The sequence below is a fragment of the Agelaius tricolor genome, unplaced genomic scaffold, assembly GCF_023055355.1.
Source record: "Agelaius tricolor isolate 1412-34295 unplaced genomic scaffold, bAgeTri1.0.p SCAF_24, whole genome shotgun sequence".
Classification (NCBI taxonomy): Eukaryota; Metazoa; Chordata; class Aves; order Passeriformes; family Icteridae; genus Agelaius; species Agelaius tricolor.
This window is the reverse complement of record NW_027269284.1, coordinates 6,794,346-6,818,603: the sequence shown is the minus strand read 5'-3', so window position 1 is coordinate 6,818,603 and position 24,258 is coordinate 6,794,346. Positions and strand designations below refer to the sequence as shown.

The window sequence follows — 24,258 nt, the reverse complement described above, 5'->3', positions numbered from 1 at the left end:
TAGTAGTCTGAGAAAGTTAAAGGCATTTTTTCCTCCACAGTTTGCAAAAGTGTTCATCATGCATTGTCAGCTTCTGGCAGATCAAGTGCATGGATAACTTGTAAAAGTCTGTGCAAAAAAGGTACATAATTAAGTTTTTGTTTTGTTTTTGTTTCCCAGACATACACAAAACCTTCAAAAATAGAGCAGGGAGGAAGGAAATCAGACAGCATTGGACAATGGAGAATTGAAAGAAAATCAGTTTTCCCTCTACTCCAGTTCTATAAGACTCAAGTCCTCTGAAAATTAAGTAAAATCACCCCCTCTGGAAGATTTACACAGAACTGATTATTTACCTGCTTCATTTATTTTTCCTTTGGATCCTCAGTGCCAAAATAAAACAATTCTACTGTAGCACAGTAATCAGAACAGACTGAAGTCTAAACAGCTACTTAAAATTCACAAACCCATCAAACCTGGACTGACAAAAATCTACACTCAGAAACGCAGCCATCTGAAATTACATTATCTACGCTGCAAAGAAAGCTACACAAAACTCCCCAGTGAAAGTTTTTTTTTCCTCAGTAGTACCTTAAAAAGACAACTTTGAAGTAGTACTTTGAAAAGAACACAGACACTGTTACTCTGTAATGAGTTTTAAGGAAACAACATCTATATTCTGTGCCATACCTCCCACACATTCTTCAATAGCACACTTAGTTTTCTTTTAGCTGAATCAACCTAAACTACATCCTCCAGGAAATGAGCACCTCTTAGGAAATAAGGAGTTCACAGGTTACAGTGCTACAACATGAAAATGTTAGCACACACAAAAAAACCATGGTCTCTACAGGAATTGGGAAGAATTCACAATCCAAAATTAAAAAAATGAAACTCTGATGTGTATCCTGTTATAAGACAAAACAATCTACATTCACCTAATTTTTAAATGGAAGTTAAAGCAAGGTAGTACTCAATAAGTTTTTCTTATCTATTCCACTTTATTGAACAAAGTCAAATTACTTCCTTGGCTGTTAATTTGAATGATGCCAACTTTAACTATTTATTCCATGAAACTCACAGATGGGTATATTCATCCCTGCCTCAACCCCTCCCATAGAATTCACCTCCCCTGCTTCTTTATTTTAAAAAGTCTCATGTGACAACTGATCACTATCAAAAAGTACCCTAAGGAAAAAAAATTAAAAAATAAACAGTTGTTTTGTAGAATGGAGTGTACAGACCCTACCAGAAGTCCCTGCTGTGTTCTGTAGATACTCTTGAGTCGAATTCCACTGCTAAAACCAAACCTACATATGCTGTAATTAAGAAATATATCTAATTGAGAAATGTATCCAAGTGCTGCCTGGCACACTATCTCATGAAATTTGTCTTGACAAAGGCCAAAGACCTTCCTGAACTAACTACTGTTGGGTGTTTTTTCCATAAGATATGATCTGGCATAACCCCTATGTAAAAACTACAAGTAGCAAATCATCTCTAAGAGAATTCCTCTAGGCTCAGAATCTAACATCAAGTAGTGCTCTTCATCATCACTCTTCTTTTGTTATGTATTCAGATGCTTTTATCTGATGAGCCATTTTCTCCTTATATGCCAAGAAATTGGAAAGAGTTAGAGAACAGGTCCTTGGGAGACAGGGACACAGACAATTACATCATCATTCCTACAAAACACTCACAAGAACTGGTAATTCTGGAAGAAATCCCTGCCAGATACCCAACAACCTCCCACTTGACGCCATTGTGAAGAGATTGTAAAGGACCACAAAACTCTTTTTTTCTTTTATTTTTTTTTAATTCACAGAATATTGTGCACCCAGACAGAGGCCAGCAGCACAGCCATCCTAGAGGTCACTCTACCTAAGTCACATGAAATTTGGCAAGGCTTCCATGAATACTGTTTGCAGCATATGAATAAGTACTGGGTTTTGTCAGGCTCAGAGCTCTGATTATCCCTCTCTAAATTGCTATATCCCCTAGAAGTTTTACCAATATAATTCCATGTTTTCTTCCAACGCAACATAAAAAGAAAAACAACATTACCACAATTCCCTATAACCCACTAGCAAACCTGTTACTGAAGGTTTTCCATTACTACAAGCTGGAAGATCCATGTCACCTGGGAACAAAAATACTCCTATTGCATTTGCAATCTAACAAGCTGAAGTCTCCTTTACTTTTTCAAAAGCAGTGAGCAGTAGGTGCAGTGCTGTCCCACCCTGAGGACACAAGTGCCCAGCTCTCTCCATGGCCCTGCCCAGGTCCCTTCTCAAGGAAGATGTACATGTCCAAGCAAGGGTTAATAACACCATAGTGAATCCTACTGCAGTCTCTGGTGGTTTTTTAATTGCTTCCAGCAGAGAAGATCACTACAGCAGAAAGCAACAGATCCCTGATGCCATGAAAAGTACCTACGCTTGCAAATCCCAACTTGTCATTTTATCTTCCTTTGACCCTAAAACCATCTGTCTTATCTTAGAAAAATTTGAGAAGTATTAGAATCACAATTTCTACCATGCTTACATTTATAAACATATACTAGAAAAAATACATAACATCTACCATACAGAAATACATATTGTACTGCAAGAAATGAAAGATTTTGTCCTTGGGGAGCAGGAGGGGGAAGAGAAACCTAAACTTACACTTTTGCCCAACTGTTAAGCTTTACTTTGCAAACTGCAGCACCACTGTGTTTGTACAAATGGCAGCTGCAGCTGATGAGCCATTCCTCATAGCATCATAAAGGAAAAATTCAGTTCCACAGTAAAATAAAATTATTTTGGTCATTAAAAATAATTTTTAAAAATATACATTAAAGTTTAAGAGAGTAAGTTAAAACATAACTTAGCATAGAAATATTATAGCCTACTTAGGGTAATAAATAATGACACTTCAGCAAAGAAGTGGTGAAGATGGTAAAAATCACAAAGCCCCACATTTTGAAGTAAAATTTAAATACCAGTCAGAAAGCTGCAAACCGTAACATTAGCTTGTGTTCATCTTAGGTCTTCATTTTTCCTAAAGAAAATGTTTTTAAACAGAAAAAATTCAACCAGCTACAATACACATGAGGCTATCAGCTCTTAAACTGTGTGAAACCAAGACAATGCCTATACTTGTGCAACCGATTACTTGGCTAAATAAGACCATTTATTCAGATTAAAGCCAGTAGAATTAATATCCTTTATTCTTTGTATTTTGCTTTGCACTGATCTGAGGTACTGCAAGTAAATTAAGAATACATTACTAGAAATTGGTTATTTTTAAAGAAGTATAATCATGCACATGTATATTTAATTATTTGTATTGATGATTCTGTAATTTTTGTCTTTCATTATATTCAATTCATTATTCATAGTTTACACTTCCAACTGTCAGAATTTTTCAATTCCTATCTCCAAATCCAAAAACTGCACATCCTAAAGGTGCATTGACACTGACAAGTGTCTCGTTCTGTATTTGCAGCCAAAGAGGCTTTCCCAGATTAATCCTCTCTCGGGACTGGGAAGTACAAGGGGATTTTGTTATACCAATGGCTGATGCTCATCACTACGACTGTGAAAAGGAAACATGATTCCAAGATGCAGCACACTGTTTTCAGGAGGAAGGAGGTATTAGTGCTGCTTCACAGCCCTCTGGAGGAGACTTCATTTGGTCAACCACCCTCCAGAAATGCCTAAGTGGAACAGACATGGTGACAGCCAAACTGGGCTGTCAGCAAGAGCCCTGCCTTGTTTAGCTCAGCAAAGCAATTCGAGTCTCTATCTGCAAGGGTGCAGGGGATGGGCAGAAAACAACAATTAAACCAAGGACAGGGAGGCAGAGTGAAGTGTCCTGGAATACACTCAAACTGAAGGACAAGACTATCAGCCACAGCATGAAGCAGAACTGAAGACATGGACAGTGAAAATCTATTTCAAATGAAGTTGAATCAGCTAGTGAAAGCATTTTACATATTTCTATAGATAAATAGAATCAAAACAGCTGCCCCAATCCCTTCACATTTTTATCACCATTCACATGAAAAAGCTTTGCAGCCTCCCAAATACATCTGCAACTCAATTGTAGTATCAGAGCTGCCTTTGTCTTCTGGGTGGTTTTTTTCAGCAGCAGGGGAGAGGAAGGGAAATTTGTCTACAAGAGTTTTTACAAAGCTCTTACATATCCTTTAAAACTGCATTTAAAATAAAATAAAAAGGAAAAAAAAGAATAGTATTTTGTGTAAGGTATGAACAATTTGCAAGGTAAGGAAACTTGAAAAACTGAAATCAAAATCACAGGGGAAGGAAATCAGGTCTTTCACTGGTGGATGTGCAGGAATTCATTGTATTTCATGGGTTTCAGCACAGCATTAAATGCTATCCCCTAGCTGAAAGTGAAATGGCAGCAGGTATACAAAATAACAGAACTAACTTAAGTGCAGACAAGCTTGGACTTGAGTGAAAACACACTTGTATCTGTAAAACTTGCATGTGCAGCTACAAGAACCCAGGCCTTCCAGTGAAAAAAGGGAGGGAAGGAAATTTTGTTCTAATTACACACATTACAAATTCTTAAGAAGCACATACCCCATCCCACATGCAATACTTCCCTTCTTTGTAGCTAAATATGACACAGCAGAACACAGCCAATCCACCTCCTACCAGGATTCTGTCTTTTCTGTTCTAGGAATATGTTCAACATTTTCCCAGTGATTTTGCAGCCACATGCTAAAAAAAGGTACCAAAAGCTAATAATGAACACGATTCAAGCATTCATTTTCCCAAGTACAATGAGCAAAGTGCTCTGAGCAGATAGTTAAAACACCCCAAAATTCTCTCAACTAGCCCTGACAGGTAACAACCATGCATATAAATTCTTTTCCTAGTCAGAATTGTTAGAGCTTTAATCTGTTGTTCCAACTTCAATACTGAACATAAACATGTAAAATTAATAGGATTACACAAAACCAACCCAACCCCAAGATGTGCCTGATGAACAGTAGAAAGCATTCATCCCAAGGCAAGTTTAAGATGTGTAAGACAACATCTAGGAATTATCTACCTGACTATGTAACTTCCATGCTACAACTGCAGATGCCCTACTCCAGGAATTATGCTACAAGAAAATGACCTCAATTGTTAAAGGGTTAAACATACATCCTCCTGACAGAAAAATCTCTAAAGCATTAAGTAAAGCCACATTCTGGACATGGGAGAGGCCATTTTTCAACTGATCCACCACTGCAATCTCTAAAACTAGCCATGTTTTTCCCTTAATAGAAAAAAATAAATGTCAGGCAAATTACATATGCTGTACTAGGATGAGACACTGACAGTACAAGCCAGAGAAATTCTCTATTTGTAAGCCATTTCAATTCTGCAAAAATCAGCATCAGTAAGCAGCAGAGTCCTAGTTTTAATAGTTAAGAGCAATCAGCAAAATTACAGAAGATGCAGCAAGTTAGCCTTAACATCAGAACTGCATTCAAAGGCTGTGTTTCTAATAAATCATTACAAAGTTAATAAAACTCCAAGTTAAGCTGATAGCCACACAAGATTAGCCCTTGTACTTCATTATCCTCAAACTGCCAAGCTCTCAATGCTCACCATACACACACATATCACATCACATCACTTAGGAGTTTCTCATGGCCACATGAAATATACTGCTGAAACCCAACACATGCTTTGCTTCAAGCACCACCATGGGAGGGAGCAGAACTTTACTGAATTAAATGAGGAAACATGTAAAGCTTGAAGTCTTTTTGCCCAAATTTACTGCCACAACTCCAGAATCAGAGATCAGAGTGTCCAAGGAGTCTGTTCAGCTACCCCTCACCAAAATGCAAAGGTGTAAATGGCAGGAAGATAACAATGATTCCAACACACATAGAAGGAACTAAAAAAGAAAGTGGCATCTCCAAAACTTTCATCTGGAATGTTCCCTGACCTGAGGATGAAAAGGTTATAATGACACAGTGAGACAAATTTATGTCTTGGACTGGAGTTGTAGGAACATTTGCCTGTATTTCCTATACTGAGGGAGATTACAAGGAAAACATACAGGGCCCATAGTTCTACACAACAGATTCTTAGAAAGAGGTTTTGAGATTTGGATTGTGGGGTTTCTTGGGGGGGGTGAGGCATTAAGGAGAAGCAGGAGGCAGCTGAACTAAGACATCTGTGACTGTTAAGTCTTTAAGGCAATTCAATGGGAGACTGCAAAAGACAAAGACAAGTAAACAGCTGTACCAGAAAAAATACCATAAAGAACCAGCTGTATACTGGCCCTACTTGGATGCATGCTGCTCCAGATGCTCTTTGCCTCTTTCAAACCCAAGAAAATAAAAGCTGCTGAGATGTCATTCACCACTGACTACCCTTCATGGATACTACTAACAACAACTGAGGACAAACAGAAAGCTCCCAACCAGCTCTCCACACCCCAACACTGTCAGGAACAAACTCTCCTTGCAGACAACCCCACAAATTTGAAAATGCTATCAAACAACAGCTTTGGCTTCTTTGACCATGTGATGAGGGTCTGTGTGCTGGTAGGTGACAATGTACATTAAAAGGAACTCACATACAAAAAAAGCCTTTCCTGACTGTTAGCTTGAGGGAAGAGTATTTTTCACTAGGATGATGAGCAAAACATCAAGAGTTCAAAGATGATATACCAGGGTAAGAGCCAAGAAGTAAGTACAAGTAATTATTCACAAAAGTTCATAAATCCAAGTAACCAATCCATCAGTCTTAGACATATGCATAGTAATGTATAAAGCATAAGAAAAGGAGTTAGAATTCTCTGAATGGGAATAACACAATGATCTAATCCATAAGAGTCCCTTTCCCACTGGAATACTAACAGAAAAAGGATCCAGTCAGTTCACCAAAAAACACAACAAACACCTAAACATGCAAACAAAACCCCAAACCAAAGGCTGAGGAGTGTTATGCCCTACACCCAAAGGATACAAGCATCACAAATGCAGAGAGGTATCCTGCAAGTCTGCAAATAATAAAAAGAGGAAAGCACATGAGTGCTAACAAGCTGCAAACTTAGCACAGACCATCAAAAAAGGCTAACAGACAAAAATCCTTTTTGAAAGGGGAAAGAAAAACCCGTAATACTTTTTGTTACAAGGAGATAATAAGAATCTAGGCATCTACTGGGAATGGCTCAAGGAACGTTCATTTTTGAAACATAGAAAGCAACTCAAGACACTTCCTTTAACTGTAGGAGCAAGAAAAAAGTATTTGACAGTAAACAATAAGAGTTTCACTGGAAGTGAACCATCAATTTAATGGTTACTGAAGAGGGAAAGGAAGGAAGAATAGCAAGAGACAGATTTCACATCACTCAGAGCTCGCAGATGACAAATCTATGGGAAGGAAGAGTTAATTCTCAAATGACAATAGAAACAAACAAATTTAAGAAAACCAAGTATAGCAAGAGAATAGAAAACATAGCAAGAGAATAATGACTCAGAAAAAGCACACATGAAGGGAGTAACAAGCATAACAATGGCAAGAGAATAAGAGGGACAAAAATGAAAGGCTAAAGGCACAAAATGAAAGAATTCTTACTAAACAGCTTGAGGCTACTAAGAAATCATTCTATCAGTATACTACTACTACTAGAATTTCTCCATTACTGAATGAAGAGAGAAAACAGATTGATGAAGAACAGTCCTTGAAGAGATCAACTACAAGCAGGTGACCAGCACAATTAGCACAAGTAAATGAGTAAAAATATCCACCCAGAATCAACTGACTATTGGAACGAGCCGTACTTATATTTTTTCCAAGTAGGTTAGATCTGATAACATTCAAGAAACTTCCTCAGGAAATCCTTTGAGCCACCTTAAAATCAATAATCCAATATTTGAAAACTCATGGAAGATGTCTTAGATAATTAGCTTAGAAAAAGGTGAACTATTTAAACCCTTTCTTTAAAACAAAGAAACAACCTCATTCCTCAAAGAAAACCCAACCCTTCACCAAAGCAAACAAACAAAACAAAGCAAAAAAAACCAACCAAACAAAACAACCCAAACAAACAAAAACAACACACCAAAAACTGAAGGAGAAAAAAAGGATAGTGAAGGTAGAAACACCTGAGGAATAGAATGTCTTCAGTTCCCAGACAAGTTAAATATACCCAAACAATCTTTTTAAGCACTTAGATGATATGGAGAGAAGGAACAGCCACCTTGGTTATGTCAAACCAGTAAAATTTCCTTCAATGAAAGATTTACACAGGGGAGGAAGAACAAATGTCATGATTTACTTGATTAATGTCTTTGACAGCCTTAAGTACTGAAACTTTCTCATGACCAAATTAAATAGCAGGATCTTGACAATTACCATGAATTTCCAAATAGTTCTAAGTGACCACATGCAAAAGAGGAGTCAACAAGGTCAGGCTGATGGAAAGAATGAATGCTACCTTGGGATGCATAGCTTATGTGACACAGGACATAATCCTTTCACCTAATACTGCTCCTCAGAGTCTCAGAGGGACAACTGCAACTCACTCTGAGCACAGGTCTTGGAGCCAGACAGGAACAGCTGGAGAAAAGCCACAACAGAATTACCACCAGACACAGACAATATTATTATTAATATTATTATTATTATTTCCTGCCAGGAAAGGCTGAGAGAACTGGGGACACCAACCTTACTCATTAAAACACCGAGGAGAGAGAAGAATCAGTTCTCTCTATCCACGGCAAACAGAATAAGCAACAAAATGTTTGAATTGCAGCAAGGGAGAATTCTATGCAATAGAAAATTAGCAGCAAAGTAGTTAAGAGTCAAAATAGGCTGCTTGGTGAGGTTGTGGAGTCTCTATCAAATAGGTCATTTTAAGAGCAAGTTAAACAAACAAGTAACAAAAGTAGACTCAGAACTGTCTCCACTGGGCAGAAGACAGATGACAGAGATAAAAATAAGCATGGAAAAAACCTTGAAGTTAAGACTCTAGAGCACTGATAGGAAATTCTGGAATATCATAATCAACTTTGGTGTCAGATTTAAGGAGCTGGTTTTACAAAGATGGCTGCTTGGATTTTTGTCTACTTCCTAGAGTGCAATTAAAAACCCCAAAACAACAATGACAAAAAAAAAACCCAAACAAACAAACAAAAACAAAACAAAAAACCAAACCCATAACATAAAATGATCTTAAAGAAAATCAATTGTATTCCTCAGACAAATCATCTACCTTTTAATATGTATCAAGATATATAATTACAAATACTAATGTGCTTTAATATTTTAAAAGAAGATTAAAAGCTCAAGAATTACTGGAGTCTACCTGATATGATTCACAGAGGGGACAAAACAGGGCCAAAAAGCTCAACTCCCCTGGAAGCTACACAGCTCCTGACACCCAGTGGTGCTCAGACTACCTACCCACCCAGTACCTACTCACAGTTACATGTGCTCTCTCTCACAAGTGCCCAAATGAAAGGGTGATTAGGAACATGAAAAATAAGACAGTCTAATTAGAAGGATAAATCCCCACAGCAGCAGTGGGACACAGACATCCTTTCTGCCTCTCCCACCCCTATTCATGGCAGTACAGTGGAGCTGGAAGCCTAACCAGTGTAATTTCCAGCTAGCTCAGGATGTCTGACCACAAGGACTGGTTTCCATAAGAGGAGCTACCAAGATCCTTCCTGCTCAATAAATTTTGCTTAAGAGCAAAAGAATCCAAATAGCATATTGGAAGGGCAGGCACAACAGGTGCCAGAAACACATCTTGCAGTGAACCTCTCATGCTTTAAAAGCAGGGATTTGTGCTCCACTAAACTCCAGTAAAGTCCACTAAGCAGAAACACCTACAAAAGAAATAATCATCAGACCTAACACCGTTCTGATCATGTAGTAACATTCATTAACAGATTACTGCTATAGCTATGCAAACTCTCTCATGTCACAAACACCACCCTACACAATAGCCATTTTGGTGAAAAAATTAAGACAAGGACAATTTCTAGTCATAAATAAAGTCTTAAAAGCATCAATAAAGGCAGTCCATTGCATCAACTAATTTTTGCTGATCATGAGTTAATACCAACACCAAAAAAACTTTGCCTGTAACTTTGAAAAGTTAAACTACTCAAGCACACGATACAAAGAATATATTTGTGGCAGAAGTGTCAGAGACAAGACAATGCAAGCAAATTAAAACGGTGAAGACTAATTTCCTGTTATAAAAAAGAAGGAAATACATGAGAACAAAGAAACCACAGAAATTTTTTTTCCATCAGACAAATTCCCTAACTTGGGAAAAAATTAAAATGTAAAAATACAATTATTTGGGAATTATTTTGTATTATTAGGACAATATCTCACATAATGAGGGCTGGAGTGGGAGTGTTGATCTGCTGGAAGGTAGGAAGACTCAGCAGAGGGATCTGGACAGGCTGGATCAGTGGGCCCAAGGGTCTGAGGTCCAACAAGGCCAAGTGCTGGGTCCTGCCCCTGGGTCACAACAACCCCTGCAGTGCCACAGGCTGGGGCAGAGGGCCTGGAAAGGGCCCCGTGGAAAAGGACCTGGGGGTGCTGGGTGAGAGTGGCTGAACGTGAGCCAGGTGTGCCCAGGTGTGCCCAGGTGGCCAAGGTGGCCACCTGGGTTAATTATTATTAATGAAATCAAATTAAAATTAAATCAGCAGTGGTGTGGCCAGCAGGACCAGGGCAGTGACCGCCACCCTCAGCACTGAGTCCTGGTGTTCAGTTCTCAGTCATTGAGGTCCAGAGGAGGGACAGAGAGCTGGTGAAGGGTCTGGAGGACAACTCCCATGAAGAGTGGCTGAGGGTGCTGGGGGTGTTTAGCCTGGAGAAAAGGAGGCTCAGGGGTGATGTTACTGCTTTCTACAACTCCCTGACAGGAAGCTATTGCCAGCTGGGGCTCAGTCTCTTCTCCCAGGCAACCAGCAACAGGAAATGGCCTCAAGCTGTGCCAGGGGAGGTTTAGGTTGGACGTAAGAAGGAATTTCTTTGTGAATACAGTTGTTAAACATTGGAATGGACTGCCCATGGAAGTGGTAGAGTCACATCCCTGAAGGCACTCCAGAAATGACTGGACACGGCACTTAGTGCTATGGTTTAGCTGACATGGTGGTGATCAGTCAAGGCTGGACTCCATGATCTCAGAGGCTCTTCCCAACTGAATTGACAGTGTGATTCTGTATCCTCCATTTTGTAACATTGTACACTATTTATATGCTATTTCTCCAAGTTAAACCTTCATGGATAAAGCTCATGATCTGGATGTTGATTTTTCTCAGGATTATCACAAATATAAACAGGGTTAGGAGTAAATTTCTTTGATTTTTTTCTTTTTTTTAGTGTTTTCAGTGCAAAGGAGGTTTAACACCAGTTAGGATCTTCTAGACTTCAGCTGAGGAGACACAGCCTACCATGGACTTTTGCAGCTTAGCTGTCAAATCATTAGTAACACCTTACTGACTGAGAGGATGAGCCAATCTCACCAACAGGTAACACCATCAAGTGCAATCCACTGACTTCAGAGCTTGTTTCAAAACTGGCTTCCCATTTAGACAAAGCCTCATTTCTTACTTAAAAGAAATGTGACCTTACTTAAAAGCCACAAAGGCAAGCATACATTCAGACTTCTGTCTGAACATTCTGCTTAAAGAATAAATTACCACAGGCCATTTCTAGCAAGGTTTTAACAAATTTCTAGGGATCAGAACAATCCCCTAAACCTTACACAATCACTAGATTTTTTCATCTGAATAAAAATGCAAACAGAGGCTCAGAATTACTTTAAATATTGACAGAAGAATGTTCCTCTCCATTTTTTAAGATGCAGCCATCAAATTTACAAAAAACATACAACAAGCAGCCCAAATAATATTCAGTGTGTGATTGTCGTAATTTGTACATAATTCTGAAAAGCAGTAAGCTAGGTAACCAATGACAGCACTTCTGAAAACATTAAATAATAATTAATCTTTAACTTAGTTACTATGCAATGTTTCTTAGTACAAAGTTCCATACCCTCCTACATAAGGTTTCAAATCTCTAACTAGTGTATACTATAGAAGTATGGCAGCCTGTTTTCCAGAGAGAAAAATAATTGTATTTTTTTTACTTTGAAAACATAAGAATCTTTCTGACAGCTTTTTTTATATCTAAAATTATAGAACTTTAACTTAGTCCACTTTCATTCTTGTGGCTCAGACTATTATGATGCTAAAAATCCCGATCCTAGTCAGCTTCAGGCTGTGCTGCAAGCTGTCTCAAATCACAGCAGACACCAGCACAATTCCCTGCAGACTCCCTGAAAAGAAGTGCAGAATGACAGTATAGTGGAGCCAAATCTTGGGAGTAGCCAGAAAAAAATGTGAAGATGAAATAAAGATGATCACACAGATAAAACAGTAAAGTTTCTTTGACAGTAAAGGAGAGTTCTATCTCTTGCTGGATGACAAACTAAAACCTTAATTCATTTGAAGCCTATTCCAGTAAAGATCTGGGTTTCAGCTACACATTAGCTACAGCCACATAGATAAGTTAAGGCCACTAAAACAAAATTGTGAAAAACTTCTAGTGAACCTCAGCTAAACCACCATCTGTTGTGGCAGCAGCTTATTGAAGATAAGCAGCCTGGAAGCATTATGGCAATTAAGAAATCTTTTGGTCATTAACTCCACACCAATTAAACACTAAAGGCTGGCAGAACCATACTGTGGCTCAGAACTGCTTTTTAAGGTGAACTCTTCTGTTTCCTGTGACTGGTTTCAGGATGAGACACAAAGAACCTTTAAATATTTACTCAGGTACCTTGTCCATTGGCAGCCCACATATATGCATATTCTCCTACTCAAAAATAATTGCCATGCACACATACAAATTATTTACTTCATTCCTACACTTATATAGCAACCTCTTTAACCCATATTCAAAAACACCATGTTCCAAAAAGGCTCATGCACACACACATTATCACACATGCATCTGCCCATGGAAGTGTCTCTGGGCTTGCATCATTAATGTTACCCAAATTCAGAGTATCATATCTATCTCAGTGAAATATTCCTATAACACATTTGAAACTGTCAACTGTTGAGTTTAATATAATTACAGAACTTGAAAGAGATTTCCTTAACTTCCTTTAAGATTTATAAACTAACAAAAGTCTGCCTATTACAACATGTTTTTCTCAAGGCATTTTAAAATTAAACTACCAATCTCAGTGGGGGAAAAAAAAAAGCACCTAATAGTAGAAATATCTGAACTACCTGCTCAGCTTCAACAAGAAAAGAAGACAAAGAATATATCTTATCAATGTCTATAAGCATCTGAGAGGAGGGTGTCAAGCACATGGAGGTAAGTTCTACTCAGTGGTGCCAGGAAATAGCACAAGAGGCAAGAGCTGGGAACTGATGCACAGGAAGTTCCACCTGAAAAGAGCTGGGAACTGATGCACAGGAAGTTCCACCTGAAAAGAACTTCCTCACTATGCAGGTGACTGAGCCCTGGAACAGGCTGCCCAGAGATGCTGTGGATTCTTCCTCACTGGAGATAGTCAAGAACTGTCTGGAAACCACCTGTGCAAGGTGCTCTAGGAAGACCTACTCAAGCAGGCAGGTGGGACCAGATGACCCCACCAGTGGTCCCATCCAACTGCAGCAATTCTCTGTAAAATTCAATGGCATCATCACCTCCTCAGCTTAGGAAGACTTCTGCTCTGAGAGCTTAAGTTTCTATTTCTGCACAGAGGGAAAGAAAGAAACAAACAAACAAACTCAATAACACCCCACCACCAAAAACCAGAAAACAAGCATTGGCATTAAAAGAAATTCCTACTTTAAAACCTTCATTATTTTAGCCCCAAAATACAGAAGAAATCATAAAGTTTGCAGGGCCCACAGTTACTGCACTGACTTCAACCACATCAACACACAGCTGTTTGTACTAGGTCTCTCTCTTTGAAAAAAGCCTCAAAGAGAGAAGTGGGCGGCAGAGTGTATTCAAGTCTGGCACCCCTGCCTGAAGCCACATCGTTTGCTTCCAAGGAGCCATCATTGATGCAGTTTGACAGCACAAAGCTGAAAGCAGAAGAGGAGTCAAGGTAGAGCCTTACAGCACTTTACAACACTACATGTACACTGCATTTAATATGTTTCCAACATATTTCAATGCTACACATGATGAGATAGCCCCTAACACACAAACTTTAGAGTCATGGCTCGCATTAATTAACAAATTGCTTTCAGGAAAAAGATTCAACTGACAGCCTTCTTTTCCTTCCCTCACTTTACAATCCTGGTATCATGACAGACATTCAAAACCTGAGGCACACAAGCAAAACTTCTCAGTCAAATTCAAAACACAAGTCAACATCATGCCATGTTTTTCTGCTAGTGCATTCAACAGTCTGTCTTTCTTTCTTGAACTCAACTGTCCATTTCAAAAGGCCGAGCATATTTCATGTACCATCAACAATGCTTGCTCTTTTACAGTTTTCTCCCCTCATTCACATTGACACATCTCCTACTTCATCCAAGAGGAAAAAAACTCACATTTTAGTCTTATTCTATCCCTCTAAAGACCCCACCCTCATTCACTACCCACAGACTTCTGTTAACTTACCAACCCTGTATCTGCCACCTGTTTCTTCTGACATACAAGGAGAATAAAAGCAGAGCAAAAGAGACCAGTCCCCAAGAAAGCAGTGTTTTTCTACAAAAAAGGTGCTGCTTTAGGATCTTGTTCAGATATCAGTCTAGCTGGCAAATATCCATGTTTAGAGCTCCTAAATGATGGCTGGTGGGCAGAGCTCAACACTAACACTGAGTTATCCTGCACTAGCTCTGGCAGCAGCCAGCCCTGCCAGCACACAGCTGTGCCAAGCCCACCTGAGAGGCAGCTGACTACCCTAAATCCAGATCATATATTAGCTTAGATAACCATGTTTTATAAAAGCTGGCTCGGGAGATAGATGGTCCTAACACAACATGCCAGACTCATTTCCCCCTTCTCAACAGCTTTATGAGTGTTATAACTGAGATTCCCAGCACTGTAAAACCTCCTTCAGCTCCTGACACTGTAGAGAAACATGCCTACTACTCACTCCTTACTTTCCAGTACCCTTTCTGAGGACTGACTTTAGAGGTTACTTCTGCTAAGCCTGCAAATTTCCTAAAGGAGGTGAAACCTAAAGGAGGAAGTAAAAAGATAATGATACAAAAACATGCCTCAATTAATTCACTGTTGTCCACCCAAGTCTAAGTAGCAAAACCCTTGGAGTGGGCTTCAGTTGCCAGTGTCTTTATTCCTAATTCATAAAATTACAAATAGTTATGGTTCCATGGAGCCATGTCAGAGCCCTTGACATTTTTAAATGACAACTACTAGAGCTAACTTATCATTATTTAATAACAGATATCAATCACTAGAGTTTTATAGTCCAGTGATGCATGCATATGTCAACAGCTCATGTCTACAGCACATGTACAGGTTTGTGACATAAACCAAACACTGCCCAGTTCTCTACACAGTTTGGTCTTGTTTTAAGCAGAGAAGATACTATTTCCAAAAAGAGCACCAACTGACTTAGGAATCAAAGTGAGCAACACTGACATTGCAATGCAAGCCTTGACTAAACAATCACTTTTTGATATTGTAGGCATAATTAATATCTAGAAGAATAAAGATGGGCATCTGAAAATTTACATCTAGAACAGTGATGTGTTCTGTGCTGTCAGCCAGACACTTCTATTCAGCCTGCTACCTTTCCCTGGAGAAGAGAAGAAACAGCTATTTAGAGCAGCAAACACTGCCCCAACAGCTGATCACATCCTCCATCTGTCTGCAGCTCAACACAGACCACTGAACTGCTGCCAAAGCAGTTAAAGGGGGGAAAAAAAAAAGCCAGCAGCTTTTTCCTACAAGCAACTGTCACCCAGGAATCCTCCCAGAAATTAGTCCTCACTGCCCATTGTGGCTCCTCCTGGACCACAAACAATTTACCTCCCACAGGCACATTCTAAGAGGAGGAGGACATGAGTCCATAAGAGAAGCCCTGAAGTCCAGATGCCATAAGTGACAAGTTTGCTCAAGATCCAGGCAGTCCACAGCTCTGGACTTCAAAATAATTACATTTGTGACCTTGTAAAAACTTAATTATTTACCTGGGTGATTGTTGTCTCACATTTTTGAACATCCTTTGCAAGTAAACACCTGTCAAAACTACTACAAGCCAGTTGAACAGATTAATGTGTGAAAGGGAGGACTAATGTAAAGGACTACTGTGCATGAGGACTTTGTGACCTTCAGCACTAAGTAACAATACAGAGGCACCTAGAGCCCATTGTGGCTTGTTCCTCTAGGCCTGAGGAGAGACTGTGTATAGAAATATTTCATGGAAGCACACAGAGATTTTCTGAAAAATGTACAATGAAGTAAATCTTTCATTTCCTCCTTATAATGAGCAAAGTTACTCTTTAAGATTTAAGATATGACCTAAGGGGGCTTGTATCATAACCTATTTGAGCTCCAACTTTTTTTGGTTTTTTAAGAGGAAGAAACCATAACTGAATAGGCAGGTAGAGGCTAAGCATGGCCTCCTACAGAGGTTTTTCACCTTAGCTGACTTCAGCACTCAGCTTGTACCAAAATGTCTCCAGGCTCCCTTCAATAAAACGTGGAGAGAGACAGCCCCTCTACAGAGTGATGCAGAACAGGAAGCTGCCTCTCAGATGCCTGAGCAGGTTCTATCATTGCTAGGAATTCTGAGATGGAGAGAACTACCTTTGTGCCTTTTGCAAAAGAAGGGGAGTTGATTATTTAAGAACATGGTTAAAGTTGCCACCCCAAGGAAGTTTCTCACCAGTCCAACATGAACAACAGAACAACTTCACAAGAGGCTCACAGGCAACCCCATTAATATTCCCCCTAAAATCCACTTTGCAAAACAGTGCCTGGACTAACTTCTGCATCACTAAAGCAGCTGTACATCCTCTATTAAAAAAAGTAAATAACAGAAGAATATTTAGGAAAAAATATTTACCTCATGTAAATGGTTATGCTGCTCAGATGTATCTTTTTAGTATTTCTGGTGTGTTTCCTCACAGGGGGGAGGTGAAGGTCAGTAATGTCATAGGCTGCCTTGAATTTTTACAACACAAAATTAAGTAATTGTTGTGTCAAAAAAAGGCATATTTATTCTACTGCATTCTCAGAAAAGCCTCAATTTAGGCAGTTCCTGTATTACCATTAAGAGTAACATCACAAATGTCATTTCCCTGTTGAACTCTTCATTTGCAGCAAAGAAGGAACTGAACTGCATTATTCTGTGAGACATTTAACTAAAATATTTGATTATGTTTCATTATCCTAGGTAAAATTCCACATATGGAATATTCTTTCTCAAAACAGACCAGTCCACAGCTACCTTAGTCACTATTAAATTTAAAAAAAAACACCACAAGAAAGGAAAATGTAGGGACTGTTTCCATTACCCTAATAAAAGGGGATATATGACCTCCTTTCCCATCAGTGAAGGAGCCCCAGTAAATATTAAACCCTCTTTGATTCCTCAGATCCATACAAACCCAGAACACTGCCCAGCACACCCATGAAGTCCTGTACATCCTAAGCAAAGCAAGTTCATTTCCCAGTTATTTCTCCCAGTCACATCTCCACAATATGCCCTCAGCAGGTCTGTATTTGTTCAGGACCACCCTTGCTAAACACACATATCAAGGTCTGAACATTACTCTCATAGGCACCAAGCACCACCAAACTGAATTTCCACATCCTCTCAGCTCTCCTTGGCAGGCAGAAGAGAAGCTGACTGGATCTCCTGTTGTAAAGGAGAAAGTATCCAAGGACTCCCCCCAAGATGAGATACCACTACAGCAGGAAAAATGCCAAAACCAAGAAAATAATGTAGTATTAAATACTTACATAAAGCTTTATGTACTGTTTGGGGTCAAAAAACTTGCAGGATAAGAACCCTGGATATTCCCATCAATATAGACCTACTTCAGAACTAACTTTTCAAACTAATCTAGTTCCAAATTAAATCACCAAGGTTTTGCCTCCACAGTCAGGAAACAAAAGGGAGGAGAGGAAGGGAGTCGCTATGTTTTTTAAAGTAAAAAATTCTCTCTCTCAATCTCTCACATTTTGTAACCAATACAGCAAGGAGAAAAAAAATCCTCTGCCTTCACACCTGGAATTAAATGTCTCCTAACAAAGGCAAAGGAGGATCCTTGGCTGATATGGATTAGACACTGCTGAACCAGATGCCATTATTTCCAGACATGCTTTTGATATTTTGGTTGTTTCATTTAACAATTCACAACCAATTATTGTCATTATCAGGTGACCATGATTTTGCAGGTGCAGGAGGTGGGGGAGAAATGGACTGCTCAAGGATTGGATATACATCAAGGTCACGAGTACACACAGGCACTCTCTTCCCAGGAGCAGCATTACGAGAACTGACCCAATCACTGGTTCTGTGCCTCTGGTCTCAGGTCTATTAGCTGAAAAATGCCTTAACTGAGCATGGGAAGAAGCTATGAAAGAGCTAATAATGTCAATGTTATGCAACCACTAAGCTTGTTTTAAAGTTTGAAATGTTCTGTTTAGATTCTGCTTCTAAATTAGCAAGTTAACTCAACCATACCATCTAAAGCAAATCCTAATAGTTTTATCCCATTCTGTCTCCTTTTATTACAAAAAGCAGAGCATAAGCTCTTCAGGGCAGGCACTGCATGTCTATTACCAAAAAAAAAAAAAAAAAGTGAAGTACCTTTAATCAGAGGAAGAAATTTACTACCTGACTGTCACAAAGGTGCTTGTTTTTCTTCAAGTCAGTGTTTGTAAGTACTGGCTGCCTCAGCCTGAGGAGCAGAGTTAGAATACTGTTTTATTAATTGGAGTTTATCTAGTTTACCTGAGCCTTGACAAAAATTGGCCAAAAGAAGTTTGCTTTTGGAGAGGAGGAGGCCCTACATAAAAGGACAAAAGCTATTTGCTGAACTTCTGAGCTCCTGACAAAGCTCCTCTTCTGAGTGTTTGAATCATGGAAGGGGAAGAGAGAACAGGGAAAATCTGAAATCACAAATCAAACATACATATCACTAAAACACAACGAGCTACAAAGCTGATGAAGAAATTGGCAATGTACATTCTGCTATGTATAGAATCTCTATTTAAAAAGCAGTACCCCATAATAAAAAAATAGTCTGCTGAAGTATTTTATGAAATTCTCAAAGAGCTCTCCAGTGTAAGAAGATTCAATACATTACTACATTTGACATAAAATACTTTGAAAAATGCAAGTGAGAGAATTATAAAATGGCTACTAAATTATTCCCCTTAATAACACAAGATTGGTCAGAACTGTAACAAAAAGTATTTCTGTAGTTGATCAGCTACTGACACACCACTCTTCCCTCCAAAATACCTGAACATACTAATGAATAGCCAATTTTGCTATAGTATATGTATGAATTATGCAGTGGTTGCTAGAGATAATCAAATGCCTCTCACAACAACAATAACCCAACTGTCCGTCAAAAATTTATAGGATCAAATGAAGAAAGCCTGATGCAATGCATTACTGAATTAAAACAAAACCAAAACAGAACAGAAAGCAAGATCTAGTTCTATAAATACACATATTAAAAAGAAGAAAAACCTAGAGAAGTCCCGCAGCAGCACTGGACAACTAAATGTCTTGGTTTCCAGTTCCAGTTAAAGTTGACACAGTTACAGGTTTTCAAAACTGAGACTCTCTTGCACTGATACACTGCCAATGCACCCTTAACTTCACTAGCACTCCAAAGCATCTGACAGTGCTTCAGAGGATGAATTCAGATGCTACAAGGCATGTGCATGGAATAACATTCCTTCCAGGAAGATCCCGTTAGCAGTTGCCCACTTGAACCCCAGAACAAGACTCAGCATGCACTCTAATGCAGAATTTAGCCTACAGTCTCCAAAAACCCTCCAGATAAGCTGTATAAAAACATCAATTCAAATGTATTTGTTAGCTCTAACAGGGTTAGCTGGAATTTCAATACTGGCACATGAGCTTTTAGTCTGAACCATAAATACATTCATTTTTAAACTACAGTCAACCTGTTTTATAAAGGAGGTTCAAAGTATACATTATCCTGAACAATTATTGACACACAAGAATGTGGACCAGACACAGGATATTCATTTAACATCCTGTTTCATTCTGTCTTTTAGACAAGATTTGGAAGAATCACCTAACAGAGCACTAATAGAAGGATGTGCCCACCCCACCCAGAATGGATGCCCTAAAACCATGTAAGTGACAAAAGCTGGAAACTGCATGAGAGCAATGAGAGCATGAGAACAAGTAGAACACACTACACAGTGCAGCAAACACTAAATTTGTGGGGGGCTGGTGGTTGTATTTTACATCTTTTCAAAGATTAAATATTTAAGTTAGTTCAGCAGAGAACTGGTTGATGATTTCTTATCCACCAAAGGGAACTTCACATTATTCTGGTTAAGATGAAAGTAAAGCAAGCCTGGTTACTACTTTACAGCCATTAGTGTGTTGCTTACTCTCCATCCAGCCAAAACAAACATTGCACCTAATTTAGAAGTGATCTGTCCTGTAAAATACAGTTTTTCTTCTCAACTTCATCCAGAAAAAACATCTGCTAGTCTTTCACTCAAAAAACCAAGTCTTGTTTTGACCATGTACTTAAACTACCAAATTTTTACACACCATTAAGGTGATCCTATTCTCACATCAGCAAGAGTCATGCAATGACACTTTAAGATTTCACCTTTGCAAGAAGATTATCAGCAAATGTTTAAGTACTGGCATTTTCATGTCACAACCATTGGAAAGCTATTGAAAGCATTGAGAAAGAGGTCACTGAAACCACTATGGAGCAAGCAACCCCAACTTTAAAGCAGCATTATGGGGTATAAGCATTTACCTTCCAAGAAACTGAGCACAGGGATTTACCTATCCTCAAAACCTCATTCTAACATGCTTACTGTTTGATTGATCAACATCTGTGCTGCAGGTGTATTCTAGTTTAACTAACTCATCTGTTTGTTTAACTGACTTAACTCCCCACTTGCCCATCAGTCTTCAGAATCACTCATATCACACTACAAATGGAAATAGAAATATCTGACAATTCACATACACATCTAAGAGTAGAGGCAAAAAAAGACCAGTTAAGACAAAGTCACAAAGGTATTAAATCACATGTTGTGTACACTTATAAAAGTATGAATAACATCTAAGTGTAATAGACAGATGTATTCTCCCAAAAATATAGTGCTGAAACACAGTACTTAATTTTCAAGACATGACATGACATACTTTCAGAGAGATTTTATTTGGAACTGCCTAGTCTGAAAGAAATAAGGAACACAAAGTGGGTAGACTAGCAATGATTTTGGCTTTTAAGATAAATTTCAGAAAGATCCCATACAGTCTGATGAGAACCAAAGTTCTAGACTGCACATAACCACAAGCCACAAACATCAAAATATTGGGGGTAATGGAGCCACATCAATGTCCCATTCTAAGCATCATTTTGCTGCTGCTTTTATTTCCCTTGGCATGATGATGTCTTTCAATATCTAGGAACCTGTGCCTGTAAAGGCTTGTGATCTAAGACACAAAACAAAACAAGACACTGGTACAGGTTTAGTTAGAATAGTGTTGAGTGATGACTTGCAAAGCTGCAAATAAAAACCTTCACACGCACACCTCTTGCCATTAAGCACATCATTCTTCTGGGTATCTAAGTCACATATAGGCTACTGTCACAAAAGGAAATTATGCATGAAGTTAAGTGTCAGATTAGGACAGACATACAGAAACAGTTAATCTAAAGTACAGTAGCCAAGTATGAAAGTGTATGAACCCAAGCTTTAAACAGAGGGGGAAAAAAGTCAACCTACAATCACCAGATTGATTGTTGACCCAGCAAAATAGATGGGCACAAAACTACATGGAGAACAAAATAAACCCATTTTTTGTATCATGGCATTTCAGACATGCTACATCACAAAAGCCAATTCTTTCATTTCCCCTTCATGTGCTCAACAAGTTTATGAGAGCAAGAGGAAACAGAGCAGGTGGTATGACATGCACATGGAAGTCTGAAGATGCTGTCAGCAGGAAATGCTGCTGTAAATATGATACCTGAACACAAGCTCTGCGTTGATAACAAAAAAACTTGAGGTAACCTTCACAAGAGAAAGGAACATGAACTTATTTGCTCTTTTGCTACTTGAACCAATAGGACGCCTTTTTAAGGGCTTGATCCTTGAGTATTTTTCCTTGGGAAAAAAATCAGTTAAACTACACAATCTGCTCGAATAAATGTCACCATAATATGAAATAATGTAACAGATCTGAATTATTCCAAGGCACCAGAGTGCCAACCACAGGGCAAGCTACAATGAACCTCCTATGCTTAATAACGAAGTTGGCTACTGCAAAAAGGGCGTAATGGAGGTGTCTTTTTGCTTTCTCAAGGCCCGCCCGCCTATTTCTTCCATCTCCTCCATTAAGGTGAGACCCCGCGGCTGGGGAGGCCGAAGCTGATTTCAGGACAAACCCCAGGACGCGGCGGCCCCGCGCAGCCGGCGCGGCCCTTCCCCCACAAAGGGTGGGGAGCTGCGGCCGCTGCCCAGCCCCAGCCCCACCGCCCCCTCCCCGCAGCCCTGGGCCCAGCCCCGAGACCCCACCGGGGTCCGAGCGGCCCGGGGGGATGTCGCGGCGCAGCCCCGGCTGCCAGCGCGGGTGTGCGATGTCACCGCGCCCGCCCCGGCCCCGCTCACCTCGCCGTGTCCCGCCGCGGCCCCGGCGCCGCCCGGGGCTCCGCTGCCGCCGCCCGGAGCTGTCAGCAGGGCGCCCACCGCGCCCGGCGGGGCGGGGGCCGCTGCCGCCGCACCCCCGGCCTTGCCCAGCCCGCCGGTGCCGCCGCTGGGTCCCGGCCCGCCGGTGCTGCCGAGGCCGCCGCCCCGCTTGTTCTTCCGGCGCTTCGCTCCGCGCTTGGCGTCGGCCGGACTCATGGTGCTGACACCCGGGCACGGGAGGAGGGAGCGCCGGGGAGGAGGAGGAGGTGGGGGGAAGGGGCGCGGAGTCGCGCCAAGCGCCCGGGGCTGGCGAGGCCGGGCGGGGCCGGAGCTCCCCGGGCGGCGCGGGCGAAGCGGGGCTGTCACGGCCACGGGGACTCGCTCGGCCCCGGCGCCGCTGGGCAGAGTTACCGTCCAATATGGCGGACACAAGGGGAAAGTGATCCCCCTTTACGTTGGGGGGCTCCCCCTCGGCGCTGACGGGAACCGGCGGCACTCGGCACGCTGGGAGGCGTAGTTCTGTACCTCGCCGTAACCTACCACCGGTACTGGCATTGGACTACAGTTCCCAGCGTGCATCGCGACGCCCGCCTGGGCGCGGCGATGAGCTCATCCGTCCCCGCGATTGCTGCTGGGAGTTGTAGTCCTCCGGTCCGCCGTTAGCCGCGCCGGCCAGCGTTGCCACCCCGGTCAAGGGACTACAGCGCCGCCCAAAAGCCATGTGACTCCTTAAAGGGGCCGCAGCGCTCGGGGATGAAGCGTGAGGGGATGTTTTAGGCAAAGCTCCGCGTAAGGGGCCGCAGCCCGCCTGCTGTTCCGACACAACACAGCCCTTAAATGTAGGGCTCTTTTGTCATACTGTCTTTGTGCAACCATCCCTCAGAACAAGACAGGCACCACCGCTCCCAAATCCCACACAAGGCAGGCTGAAAATGGAGGTTACACCGCGCTGGGGCTGAGGGCACTGCTGTGCCCTGAAGTGCCGAGAGGCCACTGCCTGAGTCACCATCCCTGGAAGTGCTCAATAAATGTGTAGCTGTGGTGCTTCGTGATAGTTTAGTAGTTTGCCACAGGGTCTAGTGCTGGGCTTGGCAGTGCTGGGTTAATGGTTTGACTCACTGGTCTCAGAGGTCTTTAAGAACCTGAAAGATTCCATGATTCCATGTTCTCCTCAGTGACAGTGCATGGTCACACGCAGGCCCAGGAAAGGTGAAATGCTCTAGCTTTGTGCCTTCATTCATCTGGGTGGCATGAGGCAGAAATCACAGATGTGAGCACATTAAAATTGGTGATAATTTCATGGGATCATGGAATCCATTAGGTTGGAAAACACCTTTGCAATTTGAGTCCAACCTATGACCAAACAGCACCATGTCAATTAAACCATGGCACTGAGTGCCACATC

General features: G+C 40.7%; 1 protein-coding gene across 2 annotated transcripts in view; it reads right to left on the bottom strand.

Moving 5' to 3' along the window:
- The window catches only part of FAM193A (family with sequence similarity 193 member A), a 77,591-nt gene extending 54,255 nt beyond the window's left edge, over positions 1-23,336 (bottom strand). The window contains exon 1 of one of the 2 annotated variants that reach the window (XM_071447254.1): positions 22,836-23,336. In XM_071447254.1, the coding sequence (XP_071303355.1) occupies positions 22,836-23,069 (234 nt within the window). In that variant the 5' untranslated portion in view covers positions 23,070-23,336. The remainder of the gene's footprint in view (positions 1-22,835) is intronic. The other variant, XM_071447253.1, reaches the window with a different exon arrangement.
- Positions 23,337-24,258: the final 922 nt, after the last annotated feature.